We start from the raw sequence: 16,407 nt of genomic DNA on the forward strand, positions 1-16,407 counted from the left end.
AATTTACCTTCCCTGTTATTAGAATCTCTATGTTGTATATTTCTAGTCTTTTCTTGATCAATTATAGAATCTTCCTTACTATAATTTCCTCCCTGAAGATTAGAATCAAAATAAGATTGCATTTCAACAAATGTGACATCCATGGTACAATAATCTTCCTATCAATTGTATCATAACATTTGTAACCTTTTTTATTAGAAGCATAGCCAACAAAGGCGCATTTTTTTTTTCTCTAGGATCTAGTTTACCATGGTTGTAAAGATGAACAAAAACACTACACCCAAAAACTCAAAGGGATAAATCTATGATCAGTTTAAAGTTAGGAAAGTTATCTTTAAAGAGACGAAAAGGAGCTCTATAGTTTAGAGTTGTACTAGGCATTCTATTAAAGATATGTAGCTGTTAACAAGGCTTCGCCCCAAAGATAACGTGGTACCTGACTAGTGAACATCAAGGCTCTAGTTACTCTAAAAAGATGTTAGTTTTTTCTTTCTACAATCCCATTTTGTTGTGGGGTATTTGTACAAGAGCTTTGGTGGACTATTCCATGTTTGGTTAAGAAAACACTTAATTGGTCACTAAAAAATTCCCCACCATTGTCACTCCGAAATACTTCTATTTTCACACCAAATTGTGTTTTCACCATAGCATAAAAAGACTGAAACACATTTTTAACTTCAGACTTATCTTTTAATTTAAAAAAACCCAACAAATACGAATATGATCATCAATAAATGTGACAAACTAACGTTTTCTTGAAAAAGTTGAGACTCTTGAAGGTCCCCAAACATCACTATGAATTAATGAAAAAGGTTTGGGAACTTAATATTTTTAAGGTGGAAAGACTGATCGATGATGTTTAGCCTGTTCACAAAATTCACAATGATATGAATAAGGACTTTTATTTTTAAATAGATTATTTAACAAATATCTTAACTAGTAAAAATTAGGATGAACAAGCCTATAATGCCAAATCATAACTTTATCAAAACCAGAAACAGAATTTAAACATAAAGTAGTTGTTGGTTGACTTAGATGGTCGTCGTCAATAAAGTAAATTCCACCAGATTCTTTAGCATTGCCAATCATCCTCCCTGAGACCATGTCCTGAAATTTACACAGAGATGAGTTAAATATAACATTGACAATTCGAGGATTGGAATAATTTACTGACTGATATGAGATCACAAGCTAGATTTGGTACATGTAAAACATCATGTAAAACCAAGGAAGAAGAAAATTTAACAGTGCATTTCCCAGTTATTGCCGAGAACGACCCATCTACTACTTTGATCTTTTTGTTTCCTGCACAAGATGTGTAAGTTGAGAAAAGAAAATGACTACTAGTCATGTGATCACCTGCTCCAGAATCGATGATCCACGTGTTGTTTTACAAGGCTTGACACTGAAAAAACTAAAAAAAATTTAGTACCTGATTGAGCAAAGGAGAAAGAAGGATTATTGGATGAGTTAAGAATAGAAGAATTCGTCCAAAATTGTGGTGACTGAAAAAGTTTGTGTAGATGCTCTAATTGTTCCTTAATGAATGGAGACCCTTCTAGAGAACTTTGACCCTCATAATTTTTAGTAGTTGTTTTAAAAACTCTACTATCCCCTAATTATGAACCACGACCATTGCCACTCTTTTTTTTCCATTCATCGGTTTTCCATGGAGCTTCCAACACGTTTCTCGAGTGTTCCAATATTTTTTTGCAGTGATCGCACCAAGGTTTTTTTTCTTTTTTCACTATCATCATTAATTTTTATAGTTACAATAGCAGAATTATCATCATTAGCTTCAAACCCTGGCTTAACATTACTTTTCTCCTTGTTTCCTCTCTTCTAACCTTAGAAAAAATCTCATGGAGTTTTGGAAGCAGTTTTTTTCCTAAGATCCGAGATCTCACTTCATCAAATTCTTTATTTAAACCAACCAGAAACAAATAAGCTCGTTCATTCTCTTCTGTTTTCATAGCTTTTACACCATCTCCTGGACACTCCCATTCATCATTATAACACTAACCCAGTTCTTGCCAAAGTAACACTAATTATGGCATTCCCTTCGTGAACATTGAAAAAATTGAAGTATTCATCAAGCAATATTTCGGAAAGAAGTTGTTTCTGTAAAAAAACAAGTCCACATTTATCTGAAACTTCTCGAACATCAGCAAGAAAGGTTTTACCTTCAAAATGAGGTGACATTTGAGTACAAGAAATTCTTGCAAGAGTTGTCTTACCAATGCCACCCATTTTGCAAATTCCTATAATGCGAACATAAATTAAAAGAATTACCATAAAGACATCATTTTTAGTATGGAGGGAAACTCCAAGCATGTTATACATCCATACAGGAAAGCCTCTAATAAAAAATAATAATAAAACTATTAATACTGAAAAATAGTTAAATAATTTATGAAATAACATAATTAGTTCAAATTTTAAAATAAATTAATTTACCCATAATTCCACTCGGCACAAGTATAAGATCCAATTCAAAGAATTGCATATAAACCTTGGTCTTGAATCATTTTAAGAAATCAAATAAGATCAAGATTTCCACTAAAATCATATTGACGACGAGCTGGTTCATGTGCATTTCAAAATACATATGTTTCAACCGCATCCAAATCACCTTCTTTGGCTTTTCTTATAAGATCCAGCCCCATCTAATAAAAATTTAAAAAAATCAATCAATTGTCCAGATTCAAATTATAAAAAATATCCCGGATAACTCAATTTTTAAATTATTACCTGAGCACTACTTCTCGGATAATGAACCGAACCCAAAAAAATAATTCTATGATTTCCATAAATTATGATGGATCTTGAATCATAAGTTACATTAAGCGCATTCGAATAAAATAGGATGAAAGAAAAAATAAGATAAGAAAATAAAATAGTGAATATATTCTTCTTCTTTTTTTTCTTTTTTATTTCCATCTACTAAAGCTAAAAAGAAGTGTTGATTGAAAAATCAGTAGAGTATGATAACGTAATTATAAGCGTGGTGATTGAATTCATATCAAATACTTGATTTTTAGAAGATATTTACTTTGACTTATTTGCTGTTTTAAATAGATTTATATAATCAGTGATATGAGATTAAATCAGCAAATTGTGTTGAAAGTTGAGTTTTAGTTCTATGTAACAGCATTAATTAAATATTTTTGATAATTAAATAAACTTTTTTAATTATAATTAATTAGAGTATTGCTTTCATACGGCGGGAGTCATTGGTTCAAATCCAATAATAGGTAGAATTTATTAGATAACATCGATTCCGGTGTCTAATAAGTTTTTCTATCCACCTTCTTTTATTGATTTTTTATCTTTTTCATCCTATTTTATCTCCGTTTTCAATTTTTAAAATTTTCGTTGGATCAAAATCCGATTTCACTTTTGATTATATTTGATTCTATTTAATTGGCAGAATCAACATGAGATGTATAAACGAAAGTTTTGTTTTTACGAAAATTCTCCAACTTGTTACGAAATCGCGTTGATAACCTCGACTCGTGTCCTAGCCTGTTTGACAGCTAGATTTGCCTCAATTGTTTGCCTCTTGCCTTCAGCTTTCCTCATGTTAGCTTGCTGAGCTTCTTGTGGACTCATCTATAAAATTCTCGTTTATTAAAACTTGTAGAGTTCTAGTTAAATTAAATTAAGATTTCTTTCATCAACAAATGAGACTTGCTTTTTGAAGAATAAAGATTATATACCGAAAAGAATAAGCGAGCAATTAGTAAAGGGTATATCCATAATAACTTTTTACATCACTGGTAAATAATACGACACAGTCACGATTCAGCTATAATATTATCCATAATAACTTTTCACATTGCTAGTACACGAATCATAGTAGTTGCCATCCCAAAGGATTGTTAGTAGATCAATCTTGCTAACACCTGTTAGAGAAAACAGGATGAAGTACTTCCCTGTGTAACACCAACAATGGCTCTAATCCGAAAAAGAGATTGCATTTAAAGTTGTTAGCAAACTCATTCATTCCTAGCTACCCACAATGACCATAACATAGCGCCATAGAAACAAGCCATTTCCTCTTAACATTCCAAACATGCAGCAACATTCATACACAACATTTCAAGGAATCGCACACATAACACCCCACCATTGAAACAACACTCCCCAAGCTTTCCAAGAAAGGAAGTAAGAAAGAAAAATATGATCACAGTTCCCTTCAACTTCATTGCACCAACAACAATTGATGGAATCATTAATTGTTATAATACCTCGATCCCTTAAAAAATATTTTGAAGGCATACCATTCTGGAATGAGAGCAATAGGAAGCATTGCACCTTTGATGCACCAATGAACCCTCAGAATCAAGAGAAAACACAAATTTCTTTACAGTAAATTTCCCTTTGCTGTCCACCTCCCACATTCGCCTTATTACATTAATCACTGAATCCATACATAGCCAATTTCCATACCGATGTTCCCTCAAGTAAGCTTTAATCACACCGTGGTCTCAAAATAGTTTGCTCAAGGACTGGTGTTCCAGAGAAGTCATCCCTTGGATTATTGCAGAGCCGAATGATTTGTGATATGGTTTTGTCAATATGGGATCTTCTGTTAGCATGAATTGAAGCCATTTAAGTAGTATTAACTATTAAGGACCTATATAAACTACAAAATGAAGCTATTTAAATACTATTTAAGCAACACCAAAACAGAGTACAGGTTCCCATGGCGTTTTATTTAGCAAAAATAGTCTGATGACAAAGATAAAAGATGATTATATTTCACCCTATTACCTGCTTCTTCATGCAGTGAAATATAGATGTAAGTTTATACTATAACATAAAATTTAATAAATAAATAAATAATAAATTTCATTAAACAGTACAAGTTTCAATCATGTAAAAATTAATTAATTAGATGAATAAATTTTTAAATGCATAAAAACACTATGTTGTCTTTCAACCAAAACATGTCATTCAATAAAAGTTGGTGTTCAACATGTCTATACTCAAAATTTAGAGTTGATTACATAATTTGAAGAATCATATTTCATACTCGTATCAAAATATATGTTGAGTAAAGATGTTCAAAATGAATACTTTAAATGTAAATAAGGTCGGTAAAAAGGTCTAAAAACAGAATTTATAGGGCAAGGCTAGTGAAGTAGTTTACCACAGTTACAGCTTCTTCCTCGATCGGCTCATTATAAAATTGAAAAAATTTTGCATCCATTTTGGTTTTTGTTTTACAAGGGAAGTGCTACCTATTGAATCTATTGATCCATCGTTATCAGCAGAGTGTTGATGGACATCTTCAAGATTTGGAGAACATTGAGTGGTATGGCTATGCAGCTCTTTTATGTCTTCCAAATCTTTCTCATTCACCATTCTAACACCACACTTCTTCACCTTAACACAGGGAACATCCGGGTCTGTGAAAGACAATTCAAGCTCATCGCATTCCTGATCTAAGCAATCTATTGTCCATAAATTATTAATTTCACATTCACCACATTTATCCTCTAAGGAAAATGGATATAATTTATCACGCGACCAATATCGAAGAAATAGGTGATCCTTCGTTATGGGCTGGTTAAAACGTTTCCCAAACAACCAACTACTTGCATCGACACGTCGAAGATCTGTATCTCGAAAGACAGATCCATTTCGAACGGCTTGTCCAGAATTTCTACAATGGATAACAGCTCTGCAGTTGATAAACTTATCCCGGGAAGCATCATCATTGACAAAAATGCAACAGGAAGCTACTCCAATCCATTGACTATCATTCTGAATATTGAGTGGTAGAGGTATCCTAATTGTAGAGCCACCTCTCTGTTGGCTAAACCATTCTGGGATTTCACTTCCAGGTATAATAACATCAAACATTTGTCTTGAATTTGCAAATGCCTGCAAAATGAAACTTCAGTCACTTGGTAAATAAAACCATGAATTCTATTGGCAACCTACAATCTTTGACTTTTCAAAGATATTTGTGTCAGAAAATTGGGCACCGAAAATCTAAGCATTTAAGGCATAGATTTTTGGGTTGAAATTTAGCTTGGGATAATTGCAATTTTGGTCCCTAATTGTATAGGGACTTTGCAAGTTGATCCTTGAGCTTCAACTATAAATAGGCCTAGCTATTTCTCATTTTAACCATCCCACAAATGCCATTCTCTACTTAAGGCATTATTCTCTCTCCTTATTTGTAAAATTTCACTTGTATTTTGGAGTGAAATATATTTGGTAGTGCCCGAGGACGTAGGAAAAATTTGCTGAACCTCGTTAAAATTCTAGTGTTCTTTATTATTTATTCTGCATATTTTGCGAGTGTGATTGTAGTGATTTATTATGATATTAAATTACGATAGAGGGATATTCTGGCTAGGAAAGACCTGGTACTTAAGCGATCTTCATGATCCACCTCTCTTTCCTGGGAATTGAACTTAGTGTGATTTTTTAGTACAATAATTTTACTCTTTTACACGCTTCCGCGCAACAATTGGTATCAGAGCTAGATTCGTACTTGGGGAATACGACCGTTTACGATACTATTTACGTATACGGTATTGTTCATCCACGGCACTATTCATGTAGACGGTACTGTTCACATATACAGTAGTTGGGATCGAGGAGAAGAATGGCAGAGGCATCGTCATCAATAAAGACTATCGTGACCAATGCAAAATTTGAAGTAGAGAAATTTGATGGTACCAATAATTTTGGTATGTGGCAATGTGAGATCCTGGATGTCTTATGTCAGCAAGAGTTGGATATAGCTCTTGAAGAAAAACCTGACAAGATGGATGACAAAGAGTGGGCCAAGATCAATAGACAGGCGTGTGGTACAATCCGCCTATGTTTGGCCAAAGAGCAGAAGTACTCTGTCATGAGGGAGACATCAGCGAAGAAGTTGTGGGATACACTGGAAGAAAAGTTTCTAACGAAAAGTCTTGAAAATAGGCTTTATATGAAAAAGAAACTTTTTCGATTCACGTATGCACCCGGTATGTCGATGAATGACCATGTGAACTCATTCAATAAAATTTTAGCAGACTTGCTAAATTTGGATGAGAAGTTTGAAGATGAAGACAAGGCATTATTGTTGTTGAATTCTCTTCCCGATGAATATGATCATCTTACCACCACATTGCTTCATGGGAAGGATACGATCACATTTGATGCATTCTGCAGTGCGTTGTACAGATCTGAGACTCGAAAGAAAGATAAAAGAGATCACAGAGATACAACTGCAGAAGTCTTAACAGTAAAAGGTCGTTCACACAGCAACAAACCTGGTAGAAGGGGCAAGTCCAAAGGGAGACCCGCCAAAGATGAATGTGCTTTTTGTCGTGAGAAAGGGCATTGGAAAAAGAATTGTCCTAAGTTACAAAAGGGCAAGGCTATTTCTAATGCATGTGTAGCGGAGCATGATGAGGAGTCAGACTTTAGCTTGGTTGGTATGGCAATGACATGTCATACGGATGAGTGGATCTTGGATTCGGGATGTACTTACCATATGTGTCCTAATAAGAACTGGTTTTCTAGTCTTGAAGAACTAGAAGGTGGAGTTGTTTTTATGGGCAATGGCAGTGCTTGTAAAACAATGGGAGTAGGTACAATCAAATTGAAGAATCACGACGGCTCAATCCAAGTATTGACAGATGTTCGCTATGTACCTAACTTGAAGAAAAATCTCATCTCATTAGGGGCCCTAGAATCTAAAGGGCTGACAGTCACTTTGAGAGATGGATTACTAAAGGTAGTAGCTGGGGTATTGACGGTGATGAAAGGCACTAGAAGAAATAACTTGTACTATTTAAATGGAAGTACAGTTATTGGATCAACATCAACAGCTTCTGCGAAAGATGTAGATTCAGAGGCTACCAGGTTATGGCATAGGCGATTGGGACATGCTGGTGAAAAAGTTTTGCAGACTTTGGCGAAGCAAGGCTTGTTGAAAGGTGCAAATTCTTGCAAATTGGAATTCTGTGAACATTGTGTTCTGGGCAAGCAGACGAGGGTAAAATTTGGTTCAGCAATTCACAGTACGGAAGGAATTCTGGACTACGTTCACAGTGACGTGTGGGGACCTACCAAAGTGGCTTCTTTGGGAGGTATGCACTATTTTGTTACTTTTGTTGATGATTATTCAAGAAAAGTATGGGTGTATCTAATGAAAAGAAAAAGTGAAGTTTTGGATGCATTTCTGAAGTGGAAGAAGATGGTGGAGACTCAGACTGGTCGAAAGATCAAACGACTTCGATCAGATAATGGTACTGAGTACAAAAATGATCCATTTCTACAAGTATGTCAAGATGAGGGCATTGTGCGACACTTCACTGTTCGAGATACACCACAGCAGAATGGGGTGGCAGAACGTATGAATCAGACTATACTGGAGAAAGTTTGATGTATGTTGTCCAATGCTGGATTGGGCAGGGAATTTTGGGCTGAGGCAGTTACATATGCGTGCCATCTAATCAACCGGTTGCCATCAGCTGCAATAAAGGGAAAAACTCCTATGGAGATGTGGACTGGTAAACCTGCTACTGATTATGATTCTTTACATGTTTTTGGTTCCACTGCATATTATCATGTAAAAGAATCTAAGTTAGACCCAAGAGCAAAGAAAGCATTATTCATGGGTATAACGGGTGGAGTAAAAGGATACCGTCTCTGGTGTCCTGATACAAGGAAGATTGTTTTCAGTAGAGATGTGACTTTTGATGAATCAACCATGATGAAGAACAAGGATTCACAAAAGGATGATAAAACCAGTGGCACTTTGCAGCAGGTGGAGCTTGAAAAGGTTAATGATGATCTAGCTAATATTGAAGAAACAAATAATGAAGAAGTTTCGACCCAAAAACTTCTACAGCAACAAGATTCAATTGCATATAGGAGGCCAATAAGAGAGATTCGTAAGCCTGCTCGCTTTGATGATATAGTGGCCTATGCACTTCCAATTGCAGATGATAATGTTCCTTCTACTTACACAGAAGCAATAAGTAACCCTGATGGTGTAAAGTGGAAGCAAGCTATGAATGAAGAAATGCAGTCTCTTCATAAAAATAGGACTTGGGAGTTGGTGACACTGCCCAAGGGAAAGAAGGCAATTGGATGCAAATGGGTATATGCAAAGAAGAAAGGATTTCCTGGTAAAAATGAAATTCGATACAAGGCTAGATTGGTAGCAAAGGGTTACGCTCAGAAAGAAGGAATAGACTACAATGAAGTGTTTTCTCCAGTTGTGAAGCATTCGTCTATTCGGATTTTGCTAGCCTTGGTTGCGCAATATGACCTTGAACTAGTTCAGCTTGATGTGAAGACGGCTTTTTTACACGGTGATTTGGAAGAGGAAATTTATATGACTCAGCCTGATGGATTCAAGGTTGCTGATAAAGAAAATTGGGTTTGCAAACTGACAAAGTCGCTTTATGGATTGAAACAATCTCCGAGGCAGTGGTACAAGCGATTTGATCAGTTCATGAAAGGGCAAAGGAACACAAGAAGTAAATTTGATCATTGCGTGTATTTTCAGAAGCTACAAGTAGGAAATTTCATATACTTGCTCTTATATGTTGATGATATGCTGATAGCATCTAAGAGCAAAGTTGAGATTGAGAGATTGAAGACTCAACTCAATCTTGAATTTGAGATGAAAGATCTAGGTGAAGCTAAGAAGATTCTTGGCATGGAAATATGTAGAGATAGAGCTCAAGGCAGAGTTAGCTTGTCTCAGAAGCAGTATTTGAAGAAAGTACTACAGCAGTTTGGCATGAACGAGCAGACCAAACCTGTAAGTACCCCGTTGGCTTTTCATTTCAAGCTTTCTGCACAACTATCTCCTTCGACGAATACGGAACAAGAATACATGTTACAAGTTCTGTATTCTAATGCAGTGGGTAGCTTGATGTATGCAATGGTGTGTACAAGACCCGACATTTCACAGGCAGTTAGTATAGTGAGCAGGTATATGCATAATCCTGGAAAAGGACATTGGCAAGCTGTGAAATGGATTCTACGGCATATTCTGAAGACCGTGGATGTTGGATTACTGTTCAAGCAGGATACTACACTTGGTAAAGGTGTTATTGGGTACGTTGATTCTGACTATGCCGGTGATTTGGACAAACGAAGATCAACCACCGGTTATGTGTTTACACTTGCTGGAGGACCAATAAGTTGGAAGTCTACACTGCAGTCTACAGTTGCGTTGTCAACCACAGAAGCCGAATACATGGCTGTAACAGAGGCTGTAAAGGAAGCTATTTGGTTACAAGGTATGGTTAAAACCTTGGGATTGGTTCAGGAGCATATTGATGTGTATTGTGATAGTCAAAGTGCTATTCATTTAGCAAAGAATCAAGTCTATCATGCACGTACAAAGCATATCGACGTACGATTCCATTTTGTGCGGGAAATTATTGATGAAGGGAAAATTCGTCTTCAGAAGATCAAGACTGCAGATAATCCCGCAGATATGATGACCAAGGTGGTAACAACAATCAAGTTCGAGCATTGTTTGAACTTGATCAATATCCTGCAAGTTTAACAGTTGAAGAAGGCACTATCAAGTATTGTTGTCGAAGGCAGAAAGAATTGTGTGAAGATAAGATTATCCTAATCAAATCTTCAAGGTGGAGATTATTGGCAACCTACAATCTTTGACTTTTCAAAGATATTTGTGTTAGAAAATTGGGCACCGAAAATCTAAGCATTTAAGGCATAGATTTTTGGGTTGAAATTTAGCTTGGGATAATTGCAATTTTGGTCCCTAATTGTATAGGGACTTTGCAAGTTGATCCTTGAGCTTCAACTATAAATAGGCCTAACTATTTCTCATTTTAACCATCCCACAAATGCCATTCTCTACTTAAGGCATTATTCTCTCTCCTTATTTGTAAAATTTCACTTGTATTTTGGAGTGAAATATATTTGGTAGTGCCCGAGGACGTAGGCAAAATTTGCTGAACCTCGTTAAAATTCTAGTGTTCTTTATTATTTATTCTGCATATTTTGCGAGTGTGATTGTAGTGATTTATTGTGCTATTAAATTACGATAGAGGGATATTCTGGCTAGGAAAGACCTGGTACTTAAGCGATCTTCATGATCCACCTCTCTTTCTTGGGAATTGAACTTAGTGTGATTTTTTAGTACAATAATTTTACTCTTTTACACGCTTCCGCGCAACAAATTCCCAAGTATGAGAGGGAAAGAAAGAGACATTAATTAACCTTGAGATGTTTTTTCAACAATGTTAACGCATTGATGTTCTCCGCCAATCTGTAGCAGTTAATGGCTTTAATGGAAGCTAAATCCAATAAATTGCATACTTTTGATGGACTTGCAACTACTTCAAGTGAAGCACAACCATCTATGCACACTCTTGCTATACTTGTTAGAAGCTCAGGCAACGATTTAAGCTCTTTGCAACTTGATAACATTAGAAGTTTAAGCTTGGGAAGTCGAGTAATAGACGCAGGTATGCTGAGGAAATTGTTACCACTGAGATCAAGATGTGTCAAGGAGGATAGGCAAAAAATATCACTATGAATATCTCCCTCACGAAGATTGCAGTCCCTTAGCTTCAACTCTCTTAATGAACTCAAACTTGACAACAAAGGCAACATCAGAGGCATATTTGGTCGTAACTTAGATGATGGTCCTTTGCACCCATTGAAAGACAGAATTTTAAGATTTTCCAATTGAAAAATCAAGGATGGTGGTTCTGTTATCGCTGTTTCACTCAGGTCAAGCTCTTCCAAAAACTCTACTTGCTGCAAAATCACTGGCAAATATTTAATTTTATAACAACTAGAAAGATCAAGAGTTTTTAGATGTTCCATTTTCCCATCAATCTCCGGAAACCTTACAAGACTTGAGCAACCTGAAAGAATTAATGTTTCAAGAGATTCCATTCCAACTCTGGTTGGAAGACTCCTAAGACTTGTGCAGTCTATTAAATTTAAAAGTTTAAGCATCTTAAGCACTCTGATTGATGGATGGACATCTACTAATCTGGTACAACCTTCCATAATCAAAGCTTCAAGTTTTGGTGTTGTTGTGAAGTCTGGTGTCTTGATCAGGTATTGAGACCCTTTGAGGTTGATCATTTTCAACTTATACAAGGGCTGTTGAAGACAATAATAAATTAGGCCGAAGACATAATAATGCTAATTTTTGGTTTTTTTTTACCTTAATCAAAGTTTAATCATTTATATTAAAATAAACTAAAACACAAGGATAAGATGAGTTAGTTCTTACTCTATTCCCCTTCCATAGTTGTTCAATATGATTATATGGTAAAAGAAGTGCAACAAGATTATCTGGGTGGAAGTTAGAAGGCAAAAATCTTAAAGGATATCCTGTCCAATCTAAAAGCCGTAGTTCATTAGAAAGATATTTGAGATGATCATCACAATTTGATACGCAAAACACTTTGAGCAATCTCAAATTTTTCATCTTCGAGAAGGTATTGTTGCTCAAATTGAACATCTTGCTTGATTCCCTAATAATCATGAGTAAAACAAAAATGAGCTTCAAAATATACAAAAACATTCAATATCTAAAAGCTATGTTGTATCGATATTTTTTTATGTACCCACATCCGGTACTTATATGTAATGCGTATATGAATATGGTATTCCGATATGATTGAATATATTAGACAATACTTAATCTAACACTTATTTCACACTTTTAATTACCTAAGCCTAAAAAACCTAGAACTAAAATTTTGATTTATGTTTAGTGCATTGATGTGTAATTCTATACATTACTAGCGAAATGATGGCATTATTTGGATTTACTTTTGAAAACTTTTAATGATATGTTATGGTCTAGTTCATTGATATTTACTGTCATTACATCATATATATATATATATAAACCATTAATTTTTACAAAGACAATGACATTAATTTTTTTTATAATTTCTGTTGAAGGAGTAATGTGTTTCTTTATAAATTTCATAAATATAAGATTGAATAATTAAGCATTAAGAATGTGTTTGGTTAGGTGAAAAAGTAAAGGGATATGAGAATGAAGTATGCTTGGTAGAGAAAAGAAAGAGATGATCATTTACGTGTATGTTTTCCTACCATTTATTGTCGATGATCATGCCTTCAACCACTTCTGTAGCCTAGAAGTAATCAAGAATAGACAATAAGAAAGTAAAATAAATGCTCTAAATTGTACGATAAAACTTTTGAAAATTTACACACATGTTCAACATTATCACAATATTTTGGTTGGAATATAGTAAATAAAATATTTTATAATGAAAGTAATTCAATAAAATTAAAGATACTCAATGTCACTTAAGGATCAATATATATATAAAACAGCTGGACTAAGCTTTGGATTTAGATCACATATTAATAAAAGAAATTTTTGTATGTAACTCTTGTTGAATGATTTACCGTGTTTTTTGTTAGGACATGATGGACATTCCTTTCCTTCCATAATCTACAACGTTTTCCGGGTTCATCAACACATTTTTCTTCAACAATTTTTCTTCCCATTTCTTGCAACAAGGCATGCATCCACAAATATTTGTTATCATCATCAACTTTTATGAGAGATTTCTTAATAAGAACATCGATTCCAATATCTGGAAAAAACCCACAACCATCCAATACTTTCATTACCAAATCTTTTTTCTCCCTATTGAAAAAGCATGCTATATCTAGAAATATATTCTTCTCCCTTTCTTCCAATCCATCAAAGCTAATTCGTAGTGTGTCAAGAATTTCTTTGTTAGAATCTTGTTTAAGTCTTTCGATTGCACTTCTCCATTGAATTATATCTCTACCGCACAAAAATGAACCCAAAACTTCAAGAGCTAAGGGGAGACCATCAGCATAATGTGCAACTTGTTTAGAAAGCTCAATGAAATCATATTTCGGCGTTGTATCACTATCAAAAGCTTTCAAATTGAAAAGCCTAAGTGTATCGTTGGGATTCAGTGTTGTAGGCTTATACACATCATCGATTCGATAAGATCTGAGCAAATGTTCATCTCTTGTTGTTACAATGATCCTACTCCCTAAATTGAACCAATCACGCCTTCCAACCAAGCATTTCAAGTGTTGTATGTTATCAACATCATCAAGAACAACAAGAACCTTTTTACCAGACAACCTGTGGCTAATTATGGCATTCCCTTCATTAACATTGAAAAAATTGAAGCATTCATTTGGCAAGATTTGAGTGAGGAGTTGTTTCTGTAAAGAAACAAGTCCATGTTTGTTTGAAACTTCTCGAATATCAGCAAGAAAGCATTTACCTTGAAAATGAGCTAACATTTGAGTGTAAGCAACCCTTGCAAGAGTTGTTTTACCGATGCCACCCATTCCGCAAATTCCTATAATGCGGACATCGTCTTCCCCAATATTTATTTTCGAATACAACTCCTCCAAATGTAAACTAATTCCAACCAACTCATCATGAACAACTGGATATGTCTGACATAATTTTGCTGATATCTTCTTAACAACGTCTCTAATAAACTTTGATTCGTGCCTACAAATACAATGAAATTAAAATCCGATATGCGCCTTTTCATTTTCAGTTTAGTGAATCATGAAGTATAATATGGTTGGAAGCAAACAAAAAGTATGAATAAGACAGTAAGATATATTATAGCATCAAAATACACAACTCTTGCTCGTTAGTTGAAATATGGGAATTCTCAATTAAACACAAAATTATAAAAAAATAACATGCAATCCAATAAAAAAAACAGTTTTTTAGTCATTAAAATTAGGAAATAGAGAAGATAAGAAAGAAATACCTATTATTTAAATGCCATCCCTTGATGTTAGCCACTTCAGTCAAAGCATTTCGCCACTTTTGGATCTTGTCTTTATCTTCCTTGTATCTTTCTTCGTGTTTGGCAAAGGCTTCTTCAACTTTTTCTTTTTGTTTTCTTAAATCGGATGGATCGACATGGTAGAAAATTGGAAATACTTTATGACCCTTGTCATTTTTTTGTTTAACAATCTCCGCAAGCTCCTCCAAGCACGAACCTGAAAAGGCATAAGTCTTGGAAAAAACGATTACCGAGCACCATGATTGCTGAATTGCGTTGAAGAGTTCCGGTGCGATCTCTTCACCAGTTTCCAACTTTGGATCATCTCTAAAAGTGACGATCCCAGTTCTATTTAGAGCATCGTAGAGATGATCCGTAAAATTCTTGCGAGTATCTTCACCTCTAAAACTCAAGAACACATCGTATTTCTTTCTAGAAATGGATGAGGAAGTCGAAAGTAACGACGACATGAGGATGTATGAGAAGAAAAATATGTGGATGTAGTGTTCAAAATCAGTCACTCAATACCTCCGAAACAATAAGTATATGAGCATGAGGGGAGAAAAACAGATGAAATTTCGAGGGAAGAACAAAGGGAGTAGGTGAATCTATCAGTATAATAATATCTATGAAAAGGGAGTATTTATTATTTTCTTTTGCCTGAATTATATGGTTCTCAATAAATTAATGAATTTAATTTTCAGAAAAAATTGTAGGCTGCTTTTTGTGAACTCTCACCTTCTTGGAGTCTTCCCGGAAAGAGTAAGGCTTTAGCCTTAACATTAATACAACATTATGGCACGTTAACAATTAGTTTTGTCACAATTCAAGTACGATATATTTTAGAGTAATTACAAACACTTAATATGATAAGGAAATTAAACCCGGATAGTCTAAAGCGACGAGCAAAAATTGACAAAAGAATCGAACATTCCCCAAACTAGAGAGGACGACAATAAAATCATCTCTAAAATCACTTGCAAAACTAAGATTATATGCATAAACACACTTATTAAATAATTGAAAACAATATATAAAACTTAACAACACGAAAATAGATCCTACAATTATCATCGAGTAACGTGTTGGACAGTTTGTGTTTTATTTTTTATTATTTTATATTATCATATCTACTTTATAATCAGTAGCTTATGTTACATATGTGATTTTACGCATTTAATATTTGATTAAATTTTTTAAATATTATACTTTTAATTGAAGTAATTAGTATAAAATAATATTTTTTATTTAAATTATTAAATATATGTAAAATATATTAATTTATCAATTCAAACAAATATTATAATAAAAAGTTTTTAAATAATAATTAAATAATTTTTAACATATTCCACATATATTATAGTTTTCCTTTAGGTAGCTAATGCAATGTAATATTACTCAAAATAATAACTACTTAACATAATTGTCAGCAACCTCTTGGCCTATTTACAAAAGCTTGGTTTTGTAGGTATGAGAGTTTGTGTTCAATCCTAAGCAATCCTATTTTCCTCCCTTAAATATATATAAAAAAATTGAGCACAATAAACTCTAACAATCATTAAGTGATAATTATAATGATAATTTTAAATTTAGTAATATAAAA

The 16,407-nt window shown here is 34.2% G+C and overlaps 1 protein-coding gene across 1 annotated transcript; it reads right to left on the reverse strand.

The window, feature by feature from the left end:
- Window positions 1-4,963: 4,963 nt before the first annotated feature.
- Window positions 4,964-15,429, reverse strand: LOC107935693 (TMV resistance protein N). The gene is made up of 4 exons (XM_041104980.1): window positions 14,787-15,429; window positions 13,414-14,515; window positions 11,227-13,133; window positions 4,964-5,892 (listed from the first exon to the last, which is right to left on the reverse strand). Exons 1-3 carry the CDS (start codon window positions 15,272-15,274, stop codon window positions 13,089-13,091), a joined length of 1,635 nt encoding a protein of 544 aa, XP_040960914.1. The 5' UTR covers window positions 15,275-15,429; the 3' UTR covers window positions 4,964-5,892; window positions 11,227-13,088.
- Between the last annotated feature and the right edge of the window lie 978 nt (window positions 15,430-16,407).

Source organism: Gossypium hirsutum, chromosome D11, assembly GCF_007990345.1.
Source record: "Gossypium hirsutum isolate 1008001.06 chromosome D11, Gossypium_hirsutum_v2.1, whole genome shotgun sequence".
Classification (NCBI taxonomy): Eukaryota; Viridiplantae; Streptophyta; class Magnoliopsida; order Malvales; family Malvaceae; genus Gossypium; species Gossypium hirsutum.